The 21644-nt window shown below is 42.6% G+C and overlaps 1 protein-coding gene across 1 annotated transcript; it reads left to right on the forward strand.

The window, feature by feature from the left end:
• The first annotated feature begins 1500 nt into the window (after nt 1–1500).
• xkr9 (XK, Kell blood group complex subunit-related family, member 9) lies at nt 1501–3588 on the forward strand. Its single transcript, XM_069667731.1, has 3 exons — nt 1501–1857; nt 2500–2714; nt 2796–3588. The coding sequence occupies exons 1-3, from the start codon at nt 1541–1543 to the stop codon at nt 3422–3424; spliced, it is 1161 nt and encodes a 386-aa protein (XP_069523832.1). The 5' UTR covers nt 1501–1540; the 3' UTR covers nt 3425–3588.
• Nucleotides 3589–21644: the final 18056 nt, after the last annotated feature.

The raw sequence follows: 21644 nt of genomic DNA on the forward strand, positions 1-21644 counted from the left end.
CAAAGGTATGTTCAACCAGCGTGACCAGCCCCGTGACGGTAACTTTTGGAAACCACACTCACGCCTCCTACTTCCTGTCGCCAACACACTACCTCACCGGTCCGTTCGTGTGGTCACAGCGTTACCAGCTGACTCGCGTAACTGCGCGTCTGACTCAATCTGACCTGACGTGCAGCTGTCTGTCCCATCATACCTGTGGGCAGTCACTCATTGCGTGACAGCAGCATGATGATTTTAAGTTGACCTCACAACACAAGCCATAGCTTCCCTATCATTACAGTTTAGTTTTGTTTATATTCTGCATTTAATTTTAAGCATCGCTACACATGAGGGGTTTGGCTGGTTACAAATAAAGACAGGTAATTTAATTCTCCCCTTATTTATTGAGGCTGAATTGGAGCTTGGTGGGCCCCCTAGTGGCTACAGGGGCCCTATGCATCCGTATAATCCGCATATAGCAAGAAACGGCTCTGCTTCCTGATCCAAGATGGTATTTTCCACGCTTCTTGTAAGTGCTTGCATTACAGGAAAACTACTGTGGGAGGAGTACAGAGATACACCCGTCTCGTTTAAGATTAATAGGCCTGTGGATACCTGACATTTCATCACTGTTTGTCACCTTAAAAATGTCTTTATGCTTTCAGGATGGAGAACTATGACAGGGAATGTAAAGTATGACCTGTCACCCAGTCACACACACACCTACAAGCACACAGTCTAGCACAGTATCTATTATGTAATCATGCTTTTCCGCTTTGACTGTATTAGTTCATAGTGTTGTCACTGAGGCGGAGCTTGTCATGAGTTTCAAGGAAAGGGACAGAGAACTGTGTGTGTAGAAGTGTTTGCATCTGTGACTCTACACAGTGGTCCGGCATGGACGACAGATTCTGGTAAGTTCATTCACAGAGTGTAAAAAACGAGTGTAATTGAAGGATCAAATTATGATTTATATTTGAGCTCTAAATAATTTTCTTAAAGCCATATTTGCGCTCATTTATAGCTTGATTTTGTTTCGGTAAAGGAATACAAATGTCATGTTTTTAATATCAATGTCGTATTTTAAAGCTAAAGGATGTGAAGAGGCTTATTCTCTGATTCAATAATGGGGTCTGATGTGAGATAAATACATTATATGTTACATTATGTAAGAGTTTGGGCTGTGCAAGGCAGCATGTTATCATGTTCTTATTCCTGCTGATAAAACTATTGATTATTTTTCTGTCAAACACGCAAGTATGCCACTTATCAGGACGCTATATAATAAAGTTTTATGATGGAGGTCAAAGGGCACGAGGCTGTCACACAACAGCTGAGTGCACTTATATGGCAAATATCAGTTTTACATAATAGTAAATCTTCAACTGATTATCATTACTGTTTTTATATCTCTCTTAATGCTTTTACAGATTGACCAACATGCCTCCTGAACTTCTGCCATCCAACATAAAACTGTCCACAGCAGCGTTTCTTCACAACCACCAAAAAGCAGCCACATTTCTACCTCCATCCTAGAGTGAAACCTTTGACTTACAACAAAATGTTTCACTCAGACATTCAGTACACTAAGCTGCGGTGGTCGTTAACCATCGCTGGACTGGTCTTATATGTGGTCGACATTTGGACTGACATTGCTCTGGCGCTGAAATACTTCCAGGAGAGACATTTTGTGTGGAGCGGACTGACTGTCACGTTTGTTCTGGTCGGGCTGCTGGTGACGCAGATCTTCAGCTACGCCTGGTACAGGGACGACATGAGCGATGTACTGCAGAACCCTGAGGGAAAAGCAGCCGTATCAGGAATGTCGAAAGGGGGACTTGCTGCCTTGCACTTGTGTGGCATGGGCATCTTCACCAGGTATGATAAGAAAATGTTGCTGCAAAATAACACGTGCTGCAAGTGTACCCTGTAATTAGGAGTGCTTGCATGTCGAGACAAAATGTGCAGTATGCTAATGGCGTCATGTGGTGGAATGTGCAAACTGGAAAAACCACATTTAGGCTGTAGTTTACCGTCTGACATGAAGCTCGCAAATGCAGACAGTTATGTTATAACACTTTACACATAGAGTAGGTCTAGGCTGTACTCTTTACATTAAAGACCCCCTCCAGTGTAAATCAAGTTTTAACTATTGACTACTAACGTTAACGTTACTACTACTAATTACTAGGGATGCACGATATTGGATTTTTACCTAATTGCAGAGACCATCAAGTCTCCCCTGTAGTAGAATTGATATCATAGCAGACATCTTGTGACCTTTTTCACGCTTGACGGACACACTCGCACCGATTTAATGTCGTAGCATTACGTCACACGTTTTTAGGGAATCATCGAGCATTTAGGCATTATTAAAACATCTGCCACAGCCCTCTGCCACGACCGGCCTCACTAAGAAAGTGGTGAAGAGAGACAAACATAAAGACAGACAGACAAATGTGTTGCTTTTTGGGAACCACCTGCCTAACTTAGCTTTCCCTGTGTTTAACCCTTTTCTAGGTTTTACCAGCTGCTGAAAAAAGGCTTCAAAGTGGTCTGGAAATCAACACATTTATACACCCTGGAAGAGAGGAGAGAAGCTCACCACAGGCTGTTCTGCCTGGCGACCGATCTGAGCATGCTCAAACTGTTCGAGGCTTTCCTCGAGAGCGTTCCCCAACTCCTCCTGCAGCTGTACATAGCGCTGAGTCACGACGGGTGCTCGGTCATGCAGTGTAAGTAGAGGAAGAAGTTTACGGCACAATCATGAGTTTACCGTGTGAATGTTTAACTATATGACTGTGCATTTCTTTCAGATTTATCTATGGTGTTCTCCTTCTTTAACATCGCCTGGGCCCTGGTGGACTATCGCCGCTGCCTGCGCAGATCTCTCCCTCAGATCAGTGAGATGCCCTCTGGCGTCCCCACAATAATCTACCTCCTCTACAAACTCTGCACCATCACCAGCCACATCCTCAGCTACACCCTCCTCCTCATACTGAGCACCTACAGCACTATAGCGATAACAGTCCTCTGGATGCTGTGGACCATCTGGGCGCACCTGCTTCAAACCAACTTCTGCTCATCCAGAGGCCTGGAGATTGTGTACCGAGCAGTCGTCGGAGTCATCCTCACGTTCACCTTTTTCAACGTCAAAGGGCAGGACACCAGAGTCGCCATGACGCTTTACTACTTCTTCTATTCTCTGGTAAACATTTCAGCTCCTTTGCTGCTGGTTTTGTTGGGGCCTGAGACGCAGACTGTCACATTTTTGCTGACAGTCAGTGGTATAATCTTCGGATGTTTAATGCTGGGGCTGGTGTGCCTCGTGCTGTACTACCTCCTCCTGCACCCCAGGGAGAAGTGTCGAGAGGCAGATGAGGTGGATGGCCTGGGAGGGGAAACAGAGACGACGACGAGAGTGAGGAACTTTTTACAGCCTTGATGAAGGTTGTTTCCAAGCACAGAGGAAACGATATGCAATTTATCAAGTCAAGGAAAAATTGGAGCCTGTACTGTACTTCTTATTCAACAAGAAATACTGCTGCTATCAGGATATCTGATCATATTACAAGGTGGATTTTGCTTGTCATTACTGATTAATATGGCTATGAACTAAGGAAGTTAGTGCCTTATAGTTTAATGTATATAATACCTTGTATTTATTCTTGTTTAAATAAATGTCTCGTGTGTTGTTTAAAATAAATAAAAAATAATAAATGTTTAATTTCGTGTTAATTGTTGTACTGTATGTGCAGGTTATTTCCTAATGTGTTTTTTTATGGGACATTTAAGTAAAGAATAGTTTAGCACTAACAGCTGGATATGACAGTATTTGGTGCTCCTTTTAAAGCCTGTAACACACGTTTTAAACACAAGGTGGCGATATTGTCTAGGTTGAGTTTTCCTAGTTTAGGTCCTGCACTGCTGTGTCCACATTAACCAACTGCAAAGAGTTACGCTTTGACTCAGGAAACATGCAGAAAAATGGACAATCTAGACAATCTATTAATCTAGCATCTTCTGATTTAATATTTTTAAGCTCAACTTAGAATGCATGTATTTATCTTTAATTATAAATCTTTACTTAACTGTACCATCCTTGCATCCATTATCTTTATGGCTTATCCTATTAAGGGTTGGAGGAGGGCTGGAGCCTATCCCTGCTGTCATTGGGCGAGAAGCGGGGTACACCCTGGACTGGTCGCCTGTCAATCACAGGGCTGACACATAGAGACAGACAGCCTTTTAACTCACTTTCACACCTACGGGCACTTTTAGAGTTACCAATGAACCTAACGAGCATGTCTTTGGACTGTGGGAGGAAGCCAGAGTACCGGGAGGGAACATGCACGGGGAGAACATGCAAACTCCACACAGATAGGCCCACTACATCTGAACCGGGATTCGAACCAGGAACCTTCTAGCTGTGAGGGGACAGCCCACTGTTACTATAATTTTTTTTGATTCGTTAATTACAATAATCAGTTCCTTGTTAATTTCATTTTGATTTTTAGCATCTTATATTCTTGTAATTTTTCTGCCTAACCTATAACCCATCGGTTCCCAGTCCCTTTTTGGACTCATAGCCCACTTGGAAATCTCAAAAATATTAAATATTTTAAATATTTAAAACATTTTTGAAAATAATTTTATTTAAACCTATATTAACCTATTATATGTATATTTGTATAACCTATTATAACCTGTAATATGGCACCAAAAAAAATAAAATGTGTAATTGGTCCTCACAGACACATTTTTAACAAGTTTAACCAGACCTGGAAAAGCATCAGTCAGGCTTGGGTCTAGGTTCTCCTGTCCGTAGTGGATGTCTTACCATCACTGATTTTTCTCATCCTAATCCCTAAAAAGGTGCTAACTTAACATTTCCCTCTGACTAGGAAATGATGAACACAGGGGGCATGGATGAGCTAAGCTAACCCAGTGCTGATTTTGTTTTTGGAAAATATTGGGTGAGTCAGGCCGAGTGTGAGCTCACCTGGGAGGAACGCTGACAAACCGCAGGGTCGAGGGCGGACAAACCCCCCCCCCCTTCCTTTGAGGTTTCTGACTTGTTTACTCCAAGGGGCCACTTTACCTTTCATGTGTCCGATGTGCTCTGTCAGCAGCACTCCATAAAATAACAAATTAAAGCGAGGAACTTATGTTGCAGAGAAAATGATTCACTGCGAAGTAGTTACCACACAGAATCCAGCTCTACCGTAGAGCTGCAGAGGACTCGCACTCTTTGAGGAAGATATTGCACCTGTAGGAAAGAGACATCATTAGGGAGGAAATACAATGACTTCATCCTTTGCATTTCACATGATAGATGCTCCCCTCTCTCCCCTCCACTGTATATTTCCTTTGGTTCTAATGCAACGTTAACCTGCCAAAGGGACTTTTATAGAGAGAAGATGCATGTGTCCTCCCTCTCTGCCTCCCTTTGCTTTTGTTGAGCTTCTCATACTTTTGGCTGCGACTCACCGCCACCAGCGCTGCCAGGGACAAGTCACAAGCCATCGGGATGAAACGTGTTGAGTAAAGCATTACTTCTCTCCCTCTGTCCAGGGGAAAACAAGCAGAGAGAAGTCTGGCGTTAAAAACCTCTCGGTAATTTCCACTTCTGGCACTGAGAGCTTAATATGCGGTAATCTCTCGCTCTGATCTCGCTGTAATGCACCTCCAAAAAAAGCAGGAGAGCATGGTGAGAATCTGAGGAGGAAGATGATGATTAGTGACAGTGCAAGATGAAGATCCAGAGCAGCACAGGCCTCCATTTTTCCGTTGAGGACAGAAAATCTTGTGTTAAACGCTGACCACGGAGCGCATTTAATCGCAAACACACACGAGTGCAAACGTGCCGTCAGCAGCGACTACATAAACAACTTTGACCCCTGACCTCTCCATCACCGTCACTAGCTTTTCACCGAATCTTATCTTTTTGTTTTCCATCACCACATCCTGTAACAGCCGGTCAGGAGGGGGGCACTCCCGGCGTACGCCATCCCCACAATTTGTACAGACACAATAAACCCGGAGAGGCAGCCTGTTTTTCATTAGGGCTTCAAAGTCCATATAAACCATGATTAATGAAGTCTTGAGATGTTGTATGTCTTTAATTATTATGACTTGACTGCCGCGCCAGTGCCGCAGATGCATTAGCCATGTTGGCGATCTGTACACATCTGCCTGGCTGTGTTCTGACATGGCAGCTTCGCCTCATTCTTGGAGAATTCCCCGAATGTGGAGGAAGACGGGAGGGGGTGTGAGGGTTTTCTTTTTTTTGCAATGGCACAGGAGTTTCTTTAATCACTGTACATGCACACTTACAAATGAGTTTGGGCAGTGACAGATTGGAGAGCAGGCTGAGGATAATTACATGCAGTGGGCTGGTGTGTGTGAGCAGAGCGTGGCATTGCGTTACTCAGAGGGTTTTGTAAATAAAGTCCTCCTGTAATGAATGGGGATTTTGAAGTGCATTATTCTGGGTACAATAGCCCTACCATTATTACTTCATGGATTTCTGCTCCGGAGAAGTTGTCGGTGTCATTTGGACAGAAATGCAACAGAGAAGTGAATAGAGGCTTAAGCAGAAAATATGTTGGATGAGGTCAGTTGTTACCATAAATCTTACATAAGGCACCATTTACCCGCAGTCATACACTATAGATAATTTGCTAGCTTTCCTCTAGGGCTTCAAAGGCCCCATCATAAATTTATAAAAATCTATCATACCAAAATAAATCTAAATCTAGTGCTGAAAAACAGATAATTAACTTATCTTGAGTTATAGTATGTAATAAAAATAGGCAATTCCCATTATCTAATTTAATCAGAATTTTCTGCTGGGGATTTTTTATAGTAGCTGGAATGTAACAGGTAGAGTCCACAGCCATGCTAGCACCTCTGTGAGACTATACCTAAGCATGCTAACATGATGACATTGCTAACAAACTGATGTTTACAATATTAACTCTATGTAAGCGATAATGTACAGTGGGCAGGTTGTTATTGAGGAACCCCTTCATGCTCGCTTCGCGTCGGTGTTCCATTCCGTGATAAAAACCTGATCACTACATTATCCCGCTTTGACACAATATATTCATTTGGAAATTATTTTTTAAATTTAAAAATGATTATCTTTCCATTTTCCAATGAGAGCTGCGTCCATAGCAACGGTTAACTCTGTAGCCTCATTAAAATGAGCTTACCGAGCTGTTTTTACTCACATTAAAATGTTCTGTTTTTTGTTACTTCATGTGCCGTCTTCACTTTTGTAGATCTCTCTGTCGTAGCCTTCAGTTTTTGCATTGTTCAACATTTATTGCTATCTGTTTTTGTCTCTTTTCTTTTTTTCCCTCTGTAAACAGACTGATGTCAAATTTACTGGACTTCTTTTGGCAAATTGATTTGATTACAGTTAGTCCTCCTGATTGTGTGATTAGAGCCGCATCCCTAGCAACAGTCTGTTCCTCCTAACAACGGTCTGTTATCAAGAAATAACTGACCTCACTAACATGGTAACAACGCTGATATACTGATGTTTACGCGGTACAATATTAACCATGTTCAACCTCTTAAGGTTATCCTGTTGTCAAGCTAAAATTCCGACAATATTAATGTGCAAATGTTTGCCTCTAAAGTAAATCTGTTGGCATAACATTTGCTAAGTTGCACGAAACCCAAAATACAGCTGCTGGGAATATCGTTAGTTTTGCAGATATTTTTGAAAAAAAGAAATCCTCCTCCAGTCTAGAGATTTACGTACACTACCAGTCAAAAGTTTGGACACACTTTGCCATTCACTTGTATGAGAAAATGTGTCCTAACTTTTGATTGGGAGTGTATATATTGTGCCACCTAAGCCAGCACACTGGTTTAGGTGGGGCGAACTTTTTATGCCCTGTACAATAACTGTATGATGAGAACAGGTAAGGGGACCAGCCAGTCCAGGAATTTTTATTCCCCTTGAATACGAAGTGGGAACAGTCACACCTGTGAGCTGCCTGAAACAACTAGTCTTATACTGTTGTCCCGAGCAGCTTCATTGGGGCAGTTGGTGTTTAGTGCTCTTTGGCAATAAAACGATACTTGCTGAGGAAGAAAAGTGCGCTACTTAATCACCTCCTGCTTCCAGATTTTCCCAGCCTGTCTATGGATTCAGCTTGGAACTCAACAGTCAATATAAAACCGTGATTGTTTGACATGCACTGTAAATGATTATTTTATTTGTTTGATTCACAAACAGTTCTTCATGGCTAAGCTAACGTCAAATAAATGCTCCAAAAGAATGGCATGTTTGTTTTGAACTCAGATGAGAGACATCTTTAAAAGGACTTCAAAGCATTGTGGGAGTAATCAAACTGAGTGTACTCTCTTCTCTGCGTAATGGTAAGCAGAAACAAAGAGCAAAGATGAAGCTCATTTGTATAATCCTCATTTGGTGCAGGCGGTTTATGTTTCACAGTCATGGACTAAGAGCACTAACATAATAGTGCTACCCATCCCAGCCCTCACACACACAGACGTACACACAGATAGAAAACAGAAGCCATGTTTGTGTTGGGCACGCTCCCACAGCACACAAGATGATGGATTGTAGAGTGTTCTTGTTTATTTATGCTGCGCAGGGTAGAGGAATATGGGCAAAGACCTCATGCACGCAGCGTATGTATAGCAAACACAATCAGCCGTAGAATAAGATTGCATATTATGAATGAGAAATGGGTTCACATGGGCTGCAATCAAACACACCCACACACTCGTCTCTTTGCAGGGGAAGCTTGTCTTGATTAACCTGGCCGGGGGAACCCGACATGTTTTTCCTTTTACGTCATGGCCCGCTCCCTGAGTGGCTCAGTGGAAGCCATCAATTCTAGTTTGTCTGCAGTTTGTCTGTTCGAATTTTTTGCTAATCTGTATTCGTCATTGGCCTCTTACAGGAAGTGCTGAGTGAAGACTGTCTAGTTTTTTAGGCAGACACCAGGCTTTCTTTTTTTGTATACGAAAAAATGCATGTCTCCTTTGCCCTGCCCTGTACCTTTATTTTGAAAGGGAACTTGTTTTATTTTGCTCTTCATAAGAGCAGTAGAAGTAGAGGATTATCAGCCTGATCCATGAAAACAATGAGGAGTAGCCCAAAGCATCTGTGCCTGTGTGACTCTGGGGGACAAACGGTTTTCTCTCATACAGCTACTCTGTGAGCTGCGTTCACCACAGCTTATCACCCCCTTGATAATTTTCTGTTTCTGCCACTATCAGAAGGCCCATACATCTTGAGTGGAGGAAAAGATGCTATGCCTGATTATAACAAGAGGTCAGGTCTTTGATGCTGGTACGGTGAAATTTGTTATATGTTAAGCCAGTGCTAATGTGATTATGGACATTGATCCATTAAATCTACTGTAAAAATGCAGCCTGCACTAGTTTTGAACTCGATACTGAGCAGAAATGTGAGAGGTACTGTGAAACATTAAAGACGCTTTGATGTAATATTTAACCCATCTGCAGCGATGGGGGGAAACGTCCATAAAACGCATTTTGGGACAGAGTAAGAAGGACAGGCCGCTGTGAGAAATGGGATGTGTGATTTTCTCCCTTGTGATGCCGTTGCAGTGTGGGCATGAAAAGGGGCAACTGCCTGTCACGATTACCCCAGAGGGCGTTTTATCAGGGCAATAAAATCAGGGTCTGTGTGGCTGGTGTTCAATGTGGAACTCCCCCGCCCGTCACCTCACTCCTCACTCCTGCCATGGGAAATAAGGGTAAAGTTTATCCAAAGTTTGCCTTTAAAGCAGAGAGCACTAAAGCTGTGAATCTCAGTAGAACATTTTTAAGGGTAATTTGCAAACTGGTTCTAATGGCTAAGTTTATGACAAAAAAGCACCATAATAGCACCTCAAAAATACCTATATGTTTTGACCATCTACCTACAAAACCTGTTCTTCATGCCTTTTTGTTCATAGTGACTAGTTTGTTTGAGAAAATAGTTTTTAAGTAAATTACAGCTCGTTTAAGAGTAAAATGTATCTCTGTTGTGCTACTTGTGTGTCCGCTACGGTTCATATATGTAGTTATATCAGTATAACAGATTAATTTACAATTAAATATGTGCTAAAGGTAGCTTCAGAACATTAGCTAGTTAGCTTAAGCAGGACTAGCTCACATTAATTTCAATAATTTACAGCTCGTATAATAATGAAGTGTATCTTTACTATGGTCCTGTCTGCTATTGTTAATATCTATATCACTGTAATAGATTAATTCACATTTACATTTAAATAAGGGTTAAAAGTAGCTCAACAATCAAATTTCAGTAGCATCAAGCTAGCACTTTTACTAACATCTGTACAACTTGATAGCTAGCACTTGATTAAGCTCTCTCCCCATTAGCTTGCTAGTGTCTGAGACAGAGGGCAGTTAGCACAACGCTAACACTTAGAGTCCAGAGTTTACAAAATCAGGGAGTAGTTAGTTACTGCAGACATGGGCAACAACACAAAGCCAGATGGCAGTAGCTAACAGCATAGACAGAGTGTAAGCTACAATTTGACATTCACTATGTGGACCCTATTTCTAGGCTAGTAACTCCAACTTTTACATTTTCAGCAAAAATGTGTAATAAAGTCAGATTCTGGACTAAATTCTGATGAAATTTGTGCTGTGTTTTGCCGCCACATATAGCCAGGATTTTGTCATCACTTCATGCCTCTACCATCCTGAAGATACAGTGTAACCGAGGACTTCAGCCATCTCTTTCACAGACCATGAGGAAATTACTTGATTTAATTGTGGGTTCACAATAATCTCTAAGAGGGTATCCCACTTTTTTCAGTGTGCATCTTTCTCATTTTGTAATTGTAATTTGTTCAGCACATTGAATCTGATAACATATCCTCTTTAAGACTACTGCCAATGTACTGTATGAGGTAATCTTCAGTTTATCAGATTTCATGAGCCTGCCATGAAGAGTTAATGCTGTATAATGTTGCACCAATGATGCCATATTGTGTTTGATCAAATATTCGGTGATTGATTGGGAATTAACCCGGACTTAGGTGATTAACTATCATAGGAAAGCATTTTCATCAAGGAAATTCTTGCCAATGAAGGTCAGACTGTCCACATTTTTGTAGTCTTCAAAAGGACAGAAATTCCCAGTCCTCATCCATCCTTGAAGTGAACTGGACTCAGATGGATTCTGAAGTCTGTCCATGTTCATTTAGGTGTCAAAGAGCTGTCAGTATGGCGTCTCTTTGGGATGTCCACAGTGCATGGCCTTTTCACTCTGGCCGGTAATGCAACAAAGGTGTGGTGACTGAGTAATCTCTTTAAACAGGCTCCTTGGCAAAGCCTCGGGTTCACTCCTGGGCCCCCGAGCCTCTACCAGAGGAAACTACACCCCCCTCAGATCCCGACTCTGATAAAGCACACTGATGACATCACCGTCTCCCCTGTTTTAAAAAAAAAAAGAAACATCCCAGTGGTCTTTCCTTATTAGCATGTGCAGTGTAGCGGGCAGCGGGAATAATAATGCGTTCCCCCTCTCTCACACCGTCTGAACTATTTGGGTTTAAACCACAAAGCCTCAGGCAGCAGCCAAACCAAACAACAGTCAGAGGGAAGATGGTCAAAGCATCACAATTAGAGGCGGTTTATTTTCTATTCTGCCCATGCCAGAGGGATCGCAGACTATAATTTGCGCCAAAGATGCTTGAGAGTTTATGCAGTTGGAGAATTCTTCGGAAAGTTTGTAAGGCTTTTAGAGAGAGGAGTGTGGTCGGAGGTGATGCTGGGTAAAAGTTGACCAGTGAAGTGGAAATGATGCAAATCGTCTCAAGTGGGTTTGTGTGCAGTTCAAGGAACATACAAAAGTGCAAAGAATGAATGAAGTGCCTTATTCTTAAAGGGGCAACAGGGAACTCCCACAAACGCTCCCATGTGTCCCAATATTAACAAATTATTCTGCGATAGGAGCTCTAACTTCGACTTATGATTATTATTGATCATTTTATGAAGCATGTAAAGCAATAGTATACTTTATGCCACCCAAGGGTCCTGTACAGGCCGGGCCAACCATATATACCCAGAGAGGGCTTTGAGTTCAGGCAGGCGCATGTGGGATCTCCCCCCACAAACACACACACACACATATACACACACACCGTTTCAGCATTATTGTAAGGCTCTGTTCAGGATTTTTGGCTTGTGTACAGTATGTTGCTTTTAAAGCCTGTTGCTGCTTTCTTGACCCACAGGATGAAGTGAGGGCTGTCAGGGCTGTCATGCAAAAATAAAGCTTTAGTTTCTCAATATATGGTACGCCAGAGGTCTCTGAATGGATGCTTTGGATTCATTATGACAAGATGAGATTGTTTTACCCTGTTTCTGTTGGTTCACAAACCAAATGCAAATGTAAGATAAATCCTGCTTTCCATACTTTTGTTGTCTGAACGATGCATGCAGACTTATAATGAGTGTTATATCTGTATTATATATATTTATATTATTAATAGATATTCAGGGAGGTATTACTCTAATAATTGAGAATATCTTTAAAATGTTTAATGGTCTACATTTTTTTCTACTGTATTTGATACTAAATATTTATTATCAGTGTCTATTTCTAAGCTGTAGGAAAACTTAGTTATGTAAGTAAGTTTCCTCTACATGTATAAATAGACAATTCAGAACCAATTTGAAGGTATGTTACATTTTATAGAGACTGCTGCTACTGCATGTCACTGTCTGCAGCTGATATCGGGCCAGTAGATGGCGGTATATATACACGGAAATCCTATCCACCTATGCGGTTTAAGGCCCCGGCCTTCCAGTCACTGGCTGCCCGTGTTTGAGAAGAGGCCAGCGGTCAGAGAGACACCTGATCAGCCTCATCCTCCTCATCAGCACTCCGCGCTAATTAACCGAGCGGGCGACGCTTCACCTGGTTTCAAGCAAACTGTGCTTCGCCTTTTACAGTCATAGATTAATAATAATAATAATAATTATCTTTTAGTCCGTTCAAAAATTAAGCTTGTAACTTGTGTAGCTTCATGGACAAATAACGACATGCACTGTTATAAAATCGCGTTTATTTGTTTAACTGCGATACCGGAAATGCAGTAATTTATGATATTGCAGCACAAAACGGACTAAAAATGTTACATTGAAGGATAATTTAAAATGTAGGCAGAGATAGTATACATTAAAACATAAAAATATTATATAAAATTAATCAGCAGTGCAAAATTACAACTGTATTTATGTATTTGGTATGAGTAGCTTCTAAATATAATGCTTTAATGTCAGCACGATTAATGTTTGTAATTATTACAGAATAGATATTAACTGTAATGCTAAAATATAAGGGAATGTGTCAAACATTCAATCATTAGAAACAACTTTTGATAAAAGCAAAGTCTATTCTTGTATCATTTTTATTAAGGGCTAGGATACATCTAGTATTGTAATATAACATGTAAAATATTGACGAAGCTTGTTTTTCCGCAACTTTATTTCCTAGAAAATCATTTTTTAAATTGTTTATTTTTATTAGCATTTTTTTTTAATATTACATTGTCATCATGGCGATGTGAGTGAATAATTTACCACAATATTATCTATTGATCGACTGTACAAAAAGAAGTGATCCGTGCGCCGCAGCAGCACCGGCTACAGTAAACGTCTCACTCACAGCAGCGAGGGATCAATAATCTCGGCGGTTTGGGACAGCGGGGGCAGGTCACGTGACCGCAGATTCCATGAGAGAGGCAGAAGGACGGGGCCAACCTTGACACTGAAAGGACTATTGAGTTTCAAGACAGCGAGAAGTTCAGGTTTCATAGGTAAAATGAAGTGCTTACAATTAATGAAACCGGAAAATTACAGTTGGTTGTTGTTGATGTTAAATATAAATCAAAGCTGTAACCCCTATACATGAAGAATGTATTTTTTCACAAGTAGATTTTTAAATTTAAGTGTAATTTGCATTATTAATTTAGTCTTTTTTTAATGGTTCACAAAAAGTCAGGGTCAAAAAATGTCAAACATTCACAAAATTGCTGCAATCAAAAGCTCCAAACAACTTTCACACACAAATTAAAATTAAAAATGACTCTCCACTTTTGTTCCGGTCTGTCAATAATACTGTCCTGCCTTCAATAATGTTCCCACCTGTCCTGGAAAGTGATAAAGCTCTACATCTCGCTCGCATGCTTTGCCAGGAAGTGACGGCCTAGTGCTCCTACTTAATGATTTCCACAGGATAGGCTGCGCATGACAGACGCCAGAGAATCAGCCCTCATCACACTCACACACACACATGGACAAATGCTATCTATCAGAGGGATACTACACTTGGTCCAGCGCGTCTCAGTCCTGCCTGTGTTTGTATAAGCTTGATTTTCACAACTGGAAAGTAATAGCCATCTGCCTGAGCAGGCTGGAGGGGTATCATGTGTGAGCAGGTAACCGACGGCTATTAAAATCACACACACTTGCTCCTCTCACTCGCACATACACACACATTTCAAGAGACTAAAAGAGAAGGGGAGAGAGAAAGATGAAATATAGTGAAATATAGAAACTGGCAGGACAATCAGGCAGGCGAACACAGCAGTGATGACGATAATTTATAGGTGTAATATTTGATAAACCTACAGTACAAGATGGTTTGCGTTGCTAGAAACAGGCAGACATGGCGGTGAAAGTGTAGATGACATAGAAAGTTATTTATTATTGACATATATCACATTGCTGAAGCATTTATAAGTCAGACAAACATGTACAAGCCCAGCCAGTCGTGGCAGATGTCTGTCCACCAAACTGCCTGACGTTTTTCCAACACCAATGCTGCACAGTCCTTGCTAATAGGTACATTAAAATATGGTCTCCTCCCATTATTATATAAAGAGTATGGTCTAGACCCGTGCTATCTTGTTGTGCAGTATTAATAAAAATGATTGATTGATAGGACAGAATCGGCCAAACTGGCCTCCGACTAACAGCGACAGGTGAGCGGAGTCACTCAGGTCCAGGTTAGCTCCATTCCCAGGCCTCGTCTCCCCAGGTAGTGTGGGAAGGCGAATCCCCCGCCACCCCTCCCTCGGCCCCTGCTCAAAGGGCGTGTGCGACCCCGTGATGACATATGACCTCTTCAATGGCCCTCCCGAGCCGCATCTGTCATTTCCCACAATCCCCGCTCCCATTTTCATCTCAGGGTAAGCTGGAAATTACAGGAAAGGAACATTGGAGGCTTCCTCTAGGCACCAGACGAGGGTACAATCTGAGTTTAGTCAATATCAAGAGTGGATTTAAAATAGGAACAACTGCATTTTTAATACACACTGTTGGACTGATTTTTGCATTATATAAAGATGATGAAAATGTTTAATCTTTTTGGTTATTGCTTTCAAATCTGGAGACTATCGCAAACATCCCATGTTTTGGATTGGTTGCTCGATATCTTACTATTTTCAACAAGAAAAGGAAACACTCCCACATGTATTACTAATTGAAAAAAAAAATATCTCCACATTTTAACATCTCATTTATTCAGAGGACATAAGGAGCGCTTATTTATTCCCCCGGCTATCTGTAATGGTCTAATTACCCTCTAAAAGCTTCTCCATTGGCGTCTCTGTAATGAGGCCCCTGTAGACTACAGGTTGACGTAAGACTGCCTTCAGCTCACCCCCGCTGCACCTCCAACCCCTCCCTCTCTTGCCCCATCCGGCCTCAAGGGCCCAAAAAAGCGGACTGAGAGGCAGCAGCGGCGGTCCATCTGCACAGGACGGAGGCAAGCGCAGACGGAAGCCATTGAGGTGGAACGTACAGAAGAGGTCCTGACAAGATAAAGATATCAGGAGCAGACAAGGGCAAAGGAACATATTGATGGAGAGGGCCTCTCTCAGGGCGCGCTGACACCAGATACCTGCTATTTAAAACAGTGGTTTCGCTTGCTCATGGATTTGTCCATGCTGCAGTGCCATAACCTAACTGGGAGGGCCGTGAACTCTCTCTTTCTTTATCTCCCTTCCCGTCCGACCCCTCCTTCCCTCCTCATCCTCTCTGCATTAACCCTCTTTTACACGGTGTCAAGCAGGCAAACACAGTCACCCCTATAACTGCTAATGCTGCCGACACAAGGCTCCATCTTTGGCCCCTAATGAAATCGGAATATGTGTTATGCACTTCCAAACTGGATCATATTAAAACGATCTTTTCCCCCCCGTCTTCCCCCAGACTCTTCCTCACGTCTCGACGCAGACTTAACCATTAGTGTTGCTCTAGTCTTTCAGTGCGACAGGGGCCCCATGCTGCTCAGGCTCGTCTGGCCGAGGGCCAATGCCCCTCTGTGGACGGATGCGAGGATCCAGTCTAGCCATTGGCCATGCATTGTGTGGAGCCAAGTGACAGTGAGTCCTGGGCAACAGCTGAAAGACGCTGGCAGTTTGAGCTCCTATGGGGGGAGGGTTTAATGTAGCTTTGAGCTCTGCCTAAATCTCACAAAAGTGGAAACAGTGTAACACAAAAAAGTTGGTGTCTGTTGTAGAAGTTGGGTTTTTTCCCCCCATATTTAGGTTTTATATTTGAGATATACAAAAACTACCTTGCAAGCATCAGAATCTCCCTGAATATATAATGTTTATATGCATTTATTGATTCTGGACTTTAATATATATTTGATAACTTCTTCTTCTAGTACACACACTCATTATATTGATCTGCCAACCACACGTCCTCCTCTCTCCCAGCCCATTAACGCACTCCGTCCTTCTACAGTACGCTGGCCTTTCCTTCCCTTACCCCCCCTCTTCCCCAGTGACGGGCCCCTCCCATGTCCCAAAGCCCATTATAGCCCCTCAGTCCCTTTCCCCCCCCCGTCACCAGCTCTCCTGTCACATACCCCTGCCTCTGCCTTGTCACACCCCTGCACTGATGGATGGTCGGGGTCAGTGGTTCAGCTGTGGAGTTCAAGCCTGCGGGCTCCATGGACACCCCCCCCCCCCAACCCGACTCACCCCACCTTTTACTACTCCTGCTCCCCCCTCCCTCTCGGATGAAAACAATGTCAGAAACCCAAAGCTGGGCACTCAGCTGAGAAAACTCATAACTCTCCCCTCAGCGCCCACCTTCCCCAACACTCACTGTTAACACTTTCATTCCTCGCTGGGCCCTCAAATAGACCCCGGCTTACTGGGGCCACATAAATCACTGGGGGGGTCAGGCTGGGCCCAAAGTCAGGCCTCACCTTATGTTGAATGGGTGGAAGCAGGTCACACACTGTCATTGCAGCCTGAGTTATCTCTTTATAATGACGCCTGTTGGCTGTCTGTGAATGTGTGTGAATGTGGATACATGCTGTTCAGTTTTTACAGCAACTGATCTGATTTTATTTTGGTATTTGAGGCAATTTAAAACACTTGGTTCTGCTACTTTTAGCTAAGAGTTGTGTTAGCTTACCATGCTCTTTTTGGTTTCGTTTACTGTCTGATTGCCTGGCCTCACATCAGTAGAGCTCAGATCACATGATTCCTGATCAACCCTGTCCCAACGACTCCACTGAGGGGGGCGTCTGGAGAGTCTCAGATCCCAGACCTGAATCGGTACTGACACACACTCTGCTCTTATGCTAATCACAATGTTTAGGAACACTGAACTGACATGGGGGTCAGGACAGGGCTGGACAGGGCTTGGGTGGGAGGCCTGACGAATTCCAGTAGTTTTGAAACGTGGCAATTATCAGCATTAGCTTGCACCCCCTCGACCCAAACCGCCAAAGTGAGCGGAAATGGCAGCAATCAGGCCCGATTTCCCTCAGAGATGCTGGATGGGCTGGACACACACATACATGCCAGAGACACGGGCCCTCAGTCAGGGAGGGAGAGCAGCACAAGAGCCCCCCTGACAGATGGGAGCTGAGCGGGGCAGGTCCCGGGGCTGACAGCAATGTTGCCAAAATTGCTCTTGCATTGACTAACAATTAAGATATCAAAAGAGATCACGGCAGCTCACTGACAGCTGCGTCAATTGTTTGCACCTGCTCCTCTGGTGTTCTGCACATGTCTGGCATGGATTAGGCCGACTCGTGCTGGCCACATTTCACCTTTCCACAAGTGATTTACTCCAGAATCATCCTCCTGCCTGGCTGGCCTGTTGAACGCACCCTGTAGCTGCTCTCCCATTAGGAAAAGGAGGGGACGAATGGAGGGTAGCTTAATAGCATCATTATCATCATCATTGCCATTAGTGGCATCGTATGTATCTCGCATCTCTTCTTTAACCGCTGTTTAACTGGTCCGGTAGCCTCTAGATGATGCCCTAATGTGTACTACTTTCAACCTGAACTGTAAGTGATACAAAGAACTTGATGCTTGTTGTGTCAAAATCTACCTAGTTGGACTTCCCAATCTGGGAAATGGGACCAATGTGAAGCGGAGTCTAGCCCACCACGCCGGTTCCATTGTCCTTTGCAAGATAAGAGTGCTTAGAAAGCACACTCGTCAAATCAGAGTATGCTCAGGTGCTGTTTTGATTGGTCAAGGAGAAACGTATTATAATGTCTCTTTCCATGGTGCATCCCTGTCTTTTCTCCCTTGATGTCTGTGTAAAAAAGCATCTGAAGGATGAAGAGTAAGGATCAAACTCATACACACATACATGGATGCACAAGCAAGCAATTACGTATTGGTGTGCGTCCATGTCTAATTGTAATGCATGCAGTTCAAACAGGGCAACTCTCTCCCTGTTATCTGTCCATCAGCTTTCAGCTCCATTAAAACTGCCCTCCCCTTAGTGCACAATAACACCAGTATTCTCTGTGTGCTGTCATTGTCCAGGCCCATACTGCACGGTTGCCTTTTTTACCTGACAGAGCTTCCTCTTTGTGTGCACATGTGTGTGTGCCACTGTGTACCAACAGTACTGCTTATAGACCTGTAGACAAGCCAATTACTTAAGTATGTCCACCAAAAAAATAACAGGAAGGAAGGATGGCAGCCGGTAAACCCCTCCCTCTACCACCTTACACAACCTCAAACACACACACATACACACACCCCTTGTTTGGCAGGGCGAGACAAGGCCAGTTGTACCCACTGCCAACCCCTCTGGAGCCGGGCCAGCCTCGATGGACCCTCTGGATCGTATTCTGGTGAGGGCCGTTGTGGCTGGTTGGTCCCACTGTGTAACTCGAGCTCCGTCTCTGACACAGTACAGGTATGTCCCCTGTGGCCCAGATTACCAGGGGACTGTGTAAACAGCTCTGCTAATCTGAGGAAGTATCCTGTTGGCATATTTGCGAAGCCTGCCTCAGAGACAGGGTTGGTATTTAGCTGTGAAAGCCATTGTGGGCATCATGAGACTGATAGATGAGGAAATATTCAACAATTGTATTTTTAAATTAGGATTAGAAAGATTTAAGAGGTGGAAATCAACCCAATAGGACAACCAAAAAACAAATGAGAACATGCCTTGAATTCACACTCTTTTGTTTGGGCATGACTTTAAAAAGACACACATTCTTTACTCAAGTAGAAGTTTGTATACTTGTTGCAAAAACAATTGGTAAAAGTAGAACCAGAAGTAAACACGTATACGCTCTGAAATGTATCAATATAAACGTAAAAGGTAGCCCTGTTTTTTTGCAAAGCTAACTGAACCTCACACCACGTTCTGGAGAATATGTTACTTGAATTATTCAAACTTCAAAATAAATAAAAAACATAAGATATTTTAAAAAACATCAACTCTGCTTATATGTACAAATCAATTGATGGTCTGTTTTGTATAGATTTATCTTTGTGTTGTCTATTGTCATGTCACTTACGGATACGCTAAGGAGTTTATGTGTTATTGTCTCATCCATTAAGGTTTTTAATCTGTCTTGAAGTTAGGACGTGTTGAAAAACAAAAATCAAAAACCCTAACCCACAAAAATCATCAATAATTCCATTTAAATAACAAGCCTGTTTTGAAATTTTAAGGAGTACATGGGACGTTTAGTATTTAAAAAAAAAAAAGGTGAGTAAAGGGAAAAAGATGTCAGAAAAGTAAATATACTCAATTAAAGTGCAGATACCCGAAAACTCATCAAAGTTAAGTAACAAGTTCAAGTACAAAAAGGTTAAAAAAAAAAGGCACTCTTCAACTGTTTATTTCATTATGGAAATGCTAAAAACATTGACATGTCATGTCTTGTTAAAAACAAGCTGAGTAACAACCAACGCATAGCGACACAAACTGCCTTCTTCAGTTGGTGTTAGAAGTATTTGAACTTCCCACCCCTGGCGATATAACGACCAAAATGCAACTAAAAACAAGCTACGAATTCAGTATTTTTCACTAATCACTCACAGCTGGACAAGCCTTTCTCAGAAGTGAAATTTGGATTTAATTAATTCTAGTTAATATGAACAATCCTTGTATATAATTGTTTTCATTGACTACTCTAAGATACTGAGCCAAGGCAAAGACAGCCCTTCAAACGACCTTACTGAAATCTCTGTATCACCTGGCTAACCTTTTGTCATGGAGAATTCGGGTCCCTGCATCTTTAAGTCACTTTAATCTGCTAACAGCTTGGGCTTGCGCCGCTTGGTCATTTCTTTGGCCCTCTTTCCATTGTCCTATATGTCATCTCCAGGCAGACACTGTTAAGATATTAATGGCTGCATGATGAGATGGCCTCCTTACAAGGCTGCCCTTACTGGATAATTGATCATGTAGTGAAAGACATGATGTGGTTCAGGTTTAGGTCTAGCTGCTCCACCACGGACGCATTATCAACTTATTTCTTTAAGGTGACACCTTCATAGTCTCAGGTGGATGAATTATTGTATTATTATTATTATTACAACTTATTAGATTTGATAGAAATGAAGGGGGATCTCATTTATTCCCTGCAAACAGACGGGAGAACAATCAAGGAATCCACTGGAAAACCTTGAGATACATAAATCACACATTAAACTATAATTCTTACTGAGAATACAAACAAGTTCAAAAGTCTGAGTGGTTTCTTTGATGACTTTTCTGTGTAAGTAACTAATCCCAGAGCCAAATGAGAGAAGTAATGAGCATTCTTTTCTGACATGAGTGTGTTTATAGGAGCTCAACTCTAGCATGTAAAGAGAGACGCTTGGAAGCACTTCTTTTCCTTGGAATAAAGTAATTAGGGATCTGTCGGCCATTTTTTTCTCCTGCTCTCAGCCAAAGAACGTAGCTTTCTGTATGTCAGTCGATCATCGCTGCAACTTGACATCCTGACCCGGACATTTAATTTATTGATCTTCATTTTATTCGGATGCAAGGACCCTTTGCTCTTTTAAATTAATCCAGGTTAATTTGGTCCGGGCCCCCTTATCCCACCCAGCATGAATGGGCCCTCTGTTGGGCAGAGCTGGCCCTGGCCACCCAGTTTTATGGGAATCTGCAGTGAATTAGAAAATCTGTCAATGCGAGAGGAGCTGCGCCGCGCGGATATGCCGTGTCACTCCGCCTGTAAAAGAACTGCTCTTTGTCCATTATCTCCCAGGCTTACCTGAGGAGAGTTAACCTTGAGGTCAATAACATCTCCATGGTGTTTCATGACTGGCTGGGCCTGGGCCGGGGGTCTGAGGAGGGCCATTGTTAACACGGGGGCTGCAGACCCACACTTC

This window comes from Semicossyphus pulcher, unplaced genomic scaffold (genome assembly GCF_022749685.1).
Source record: "Semicossyphus pulcher isolate SPU_LCO1_2020_fin unplaced genomic scaffold, fSemPul1.0.p SCAF_18, whole genome shotgun sequence".
NCBI lineage: Eukaryota > Metazoa > Chordata > Actinopteri > Labriformes > Labridae > Semicossyphus > Semicossyphus pulcher.

Bases quoted from the DNA above. Each gene is read 5' to 3' on its own strand.
- xkr9 (XM_069667731.1), top strand. From the start codon at position 1,541: ATGTTTCACTCAGACATTCAGTACACTAAGCTGCGGTGGTCGTTAACC. The intron at 1,858-2,499 runs GTATGATAAGAA...ACCCTTTTCTAG, and splicing joins GGCATGGGCATCTTCACCAG to GTTTTACCAGCTGCTGAAAA. The intron at 2,715-2,795 runs GTAAGTAGAGGA...CATTTCTTTCAG, and splicing joins CGGGTGCTCGGTCATGCAGT to ATTTATCTATGGTGTTCTCC.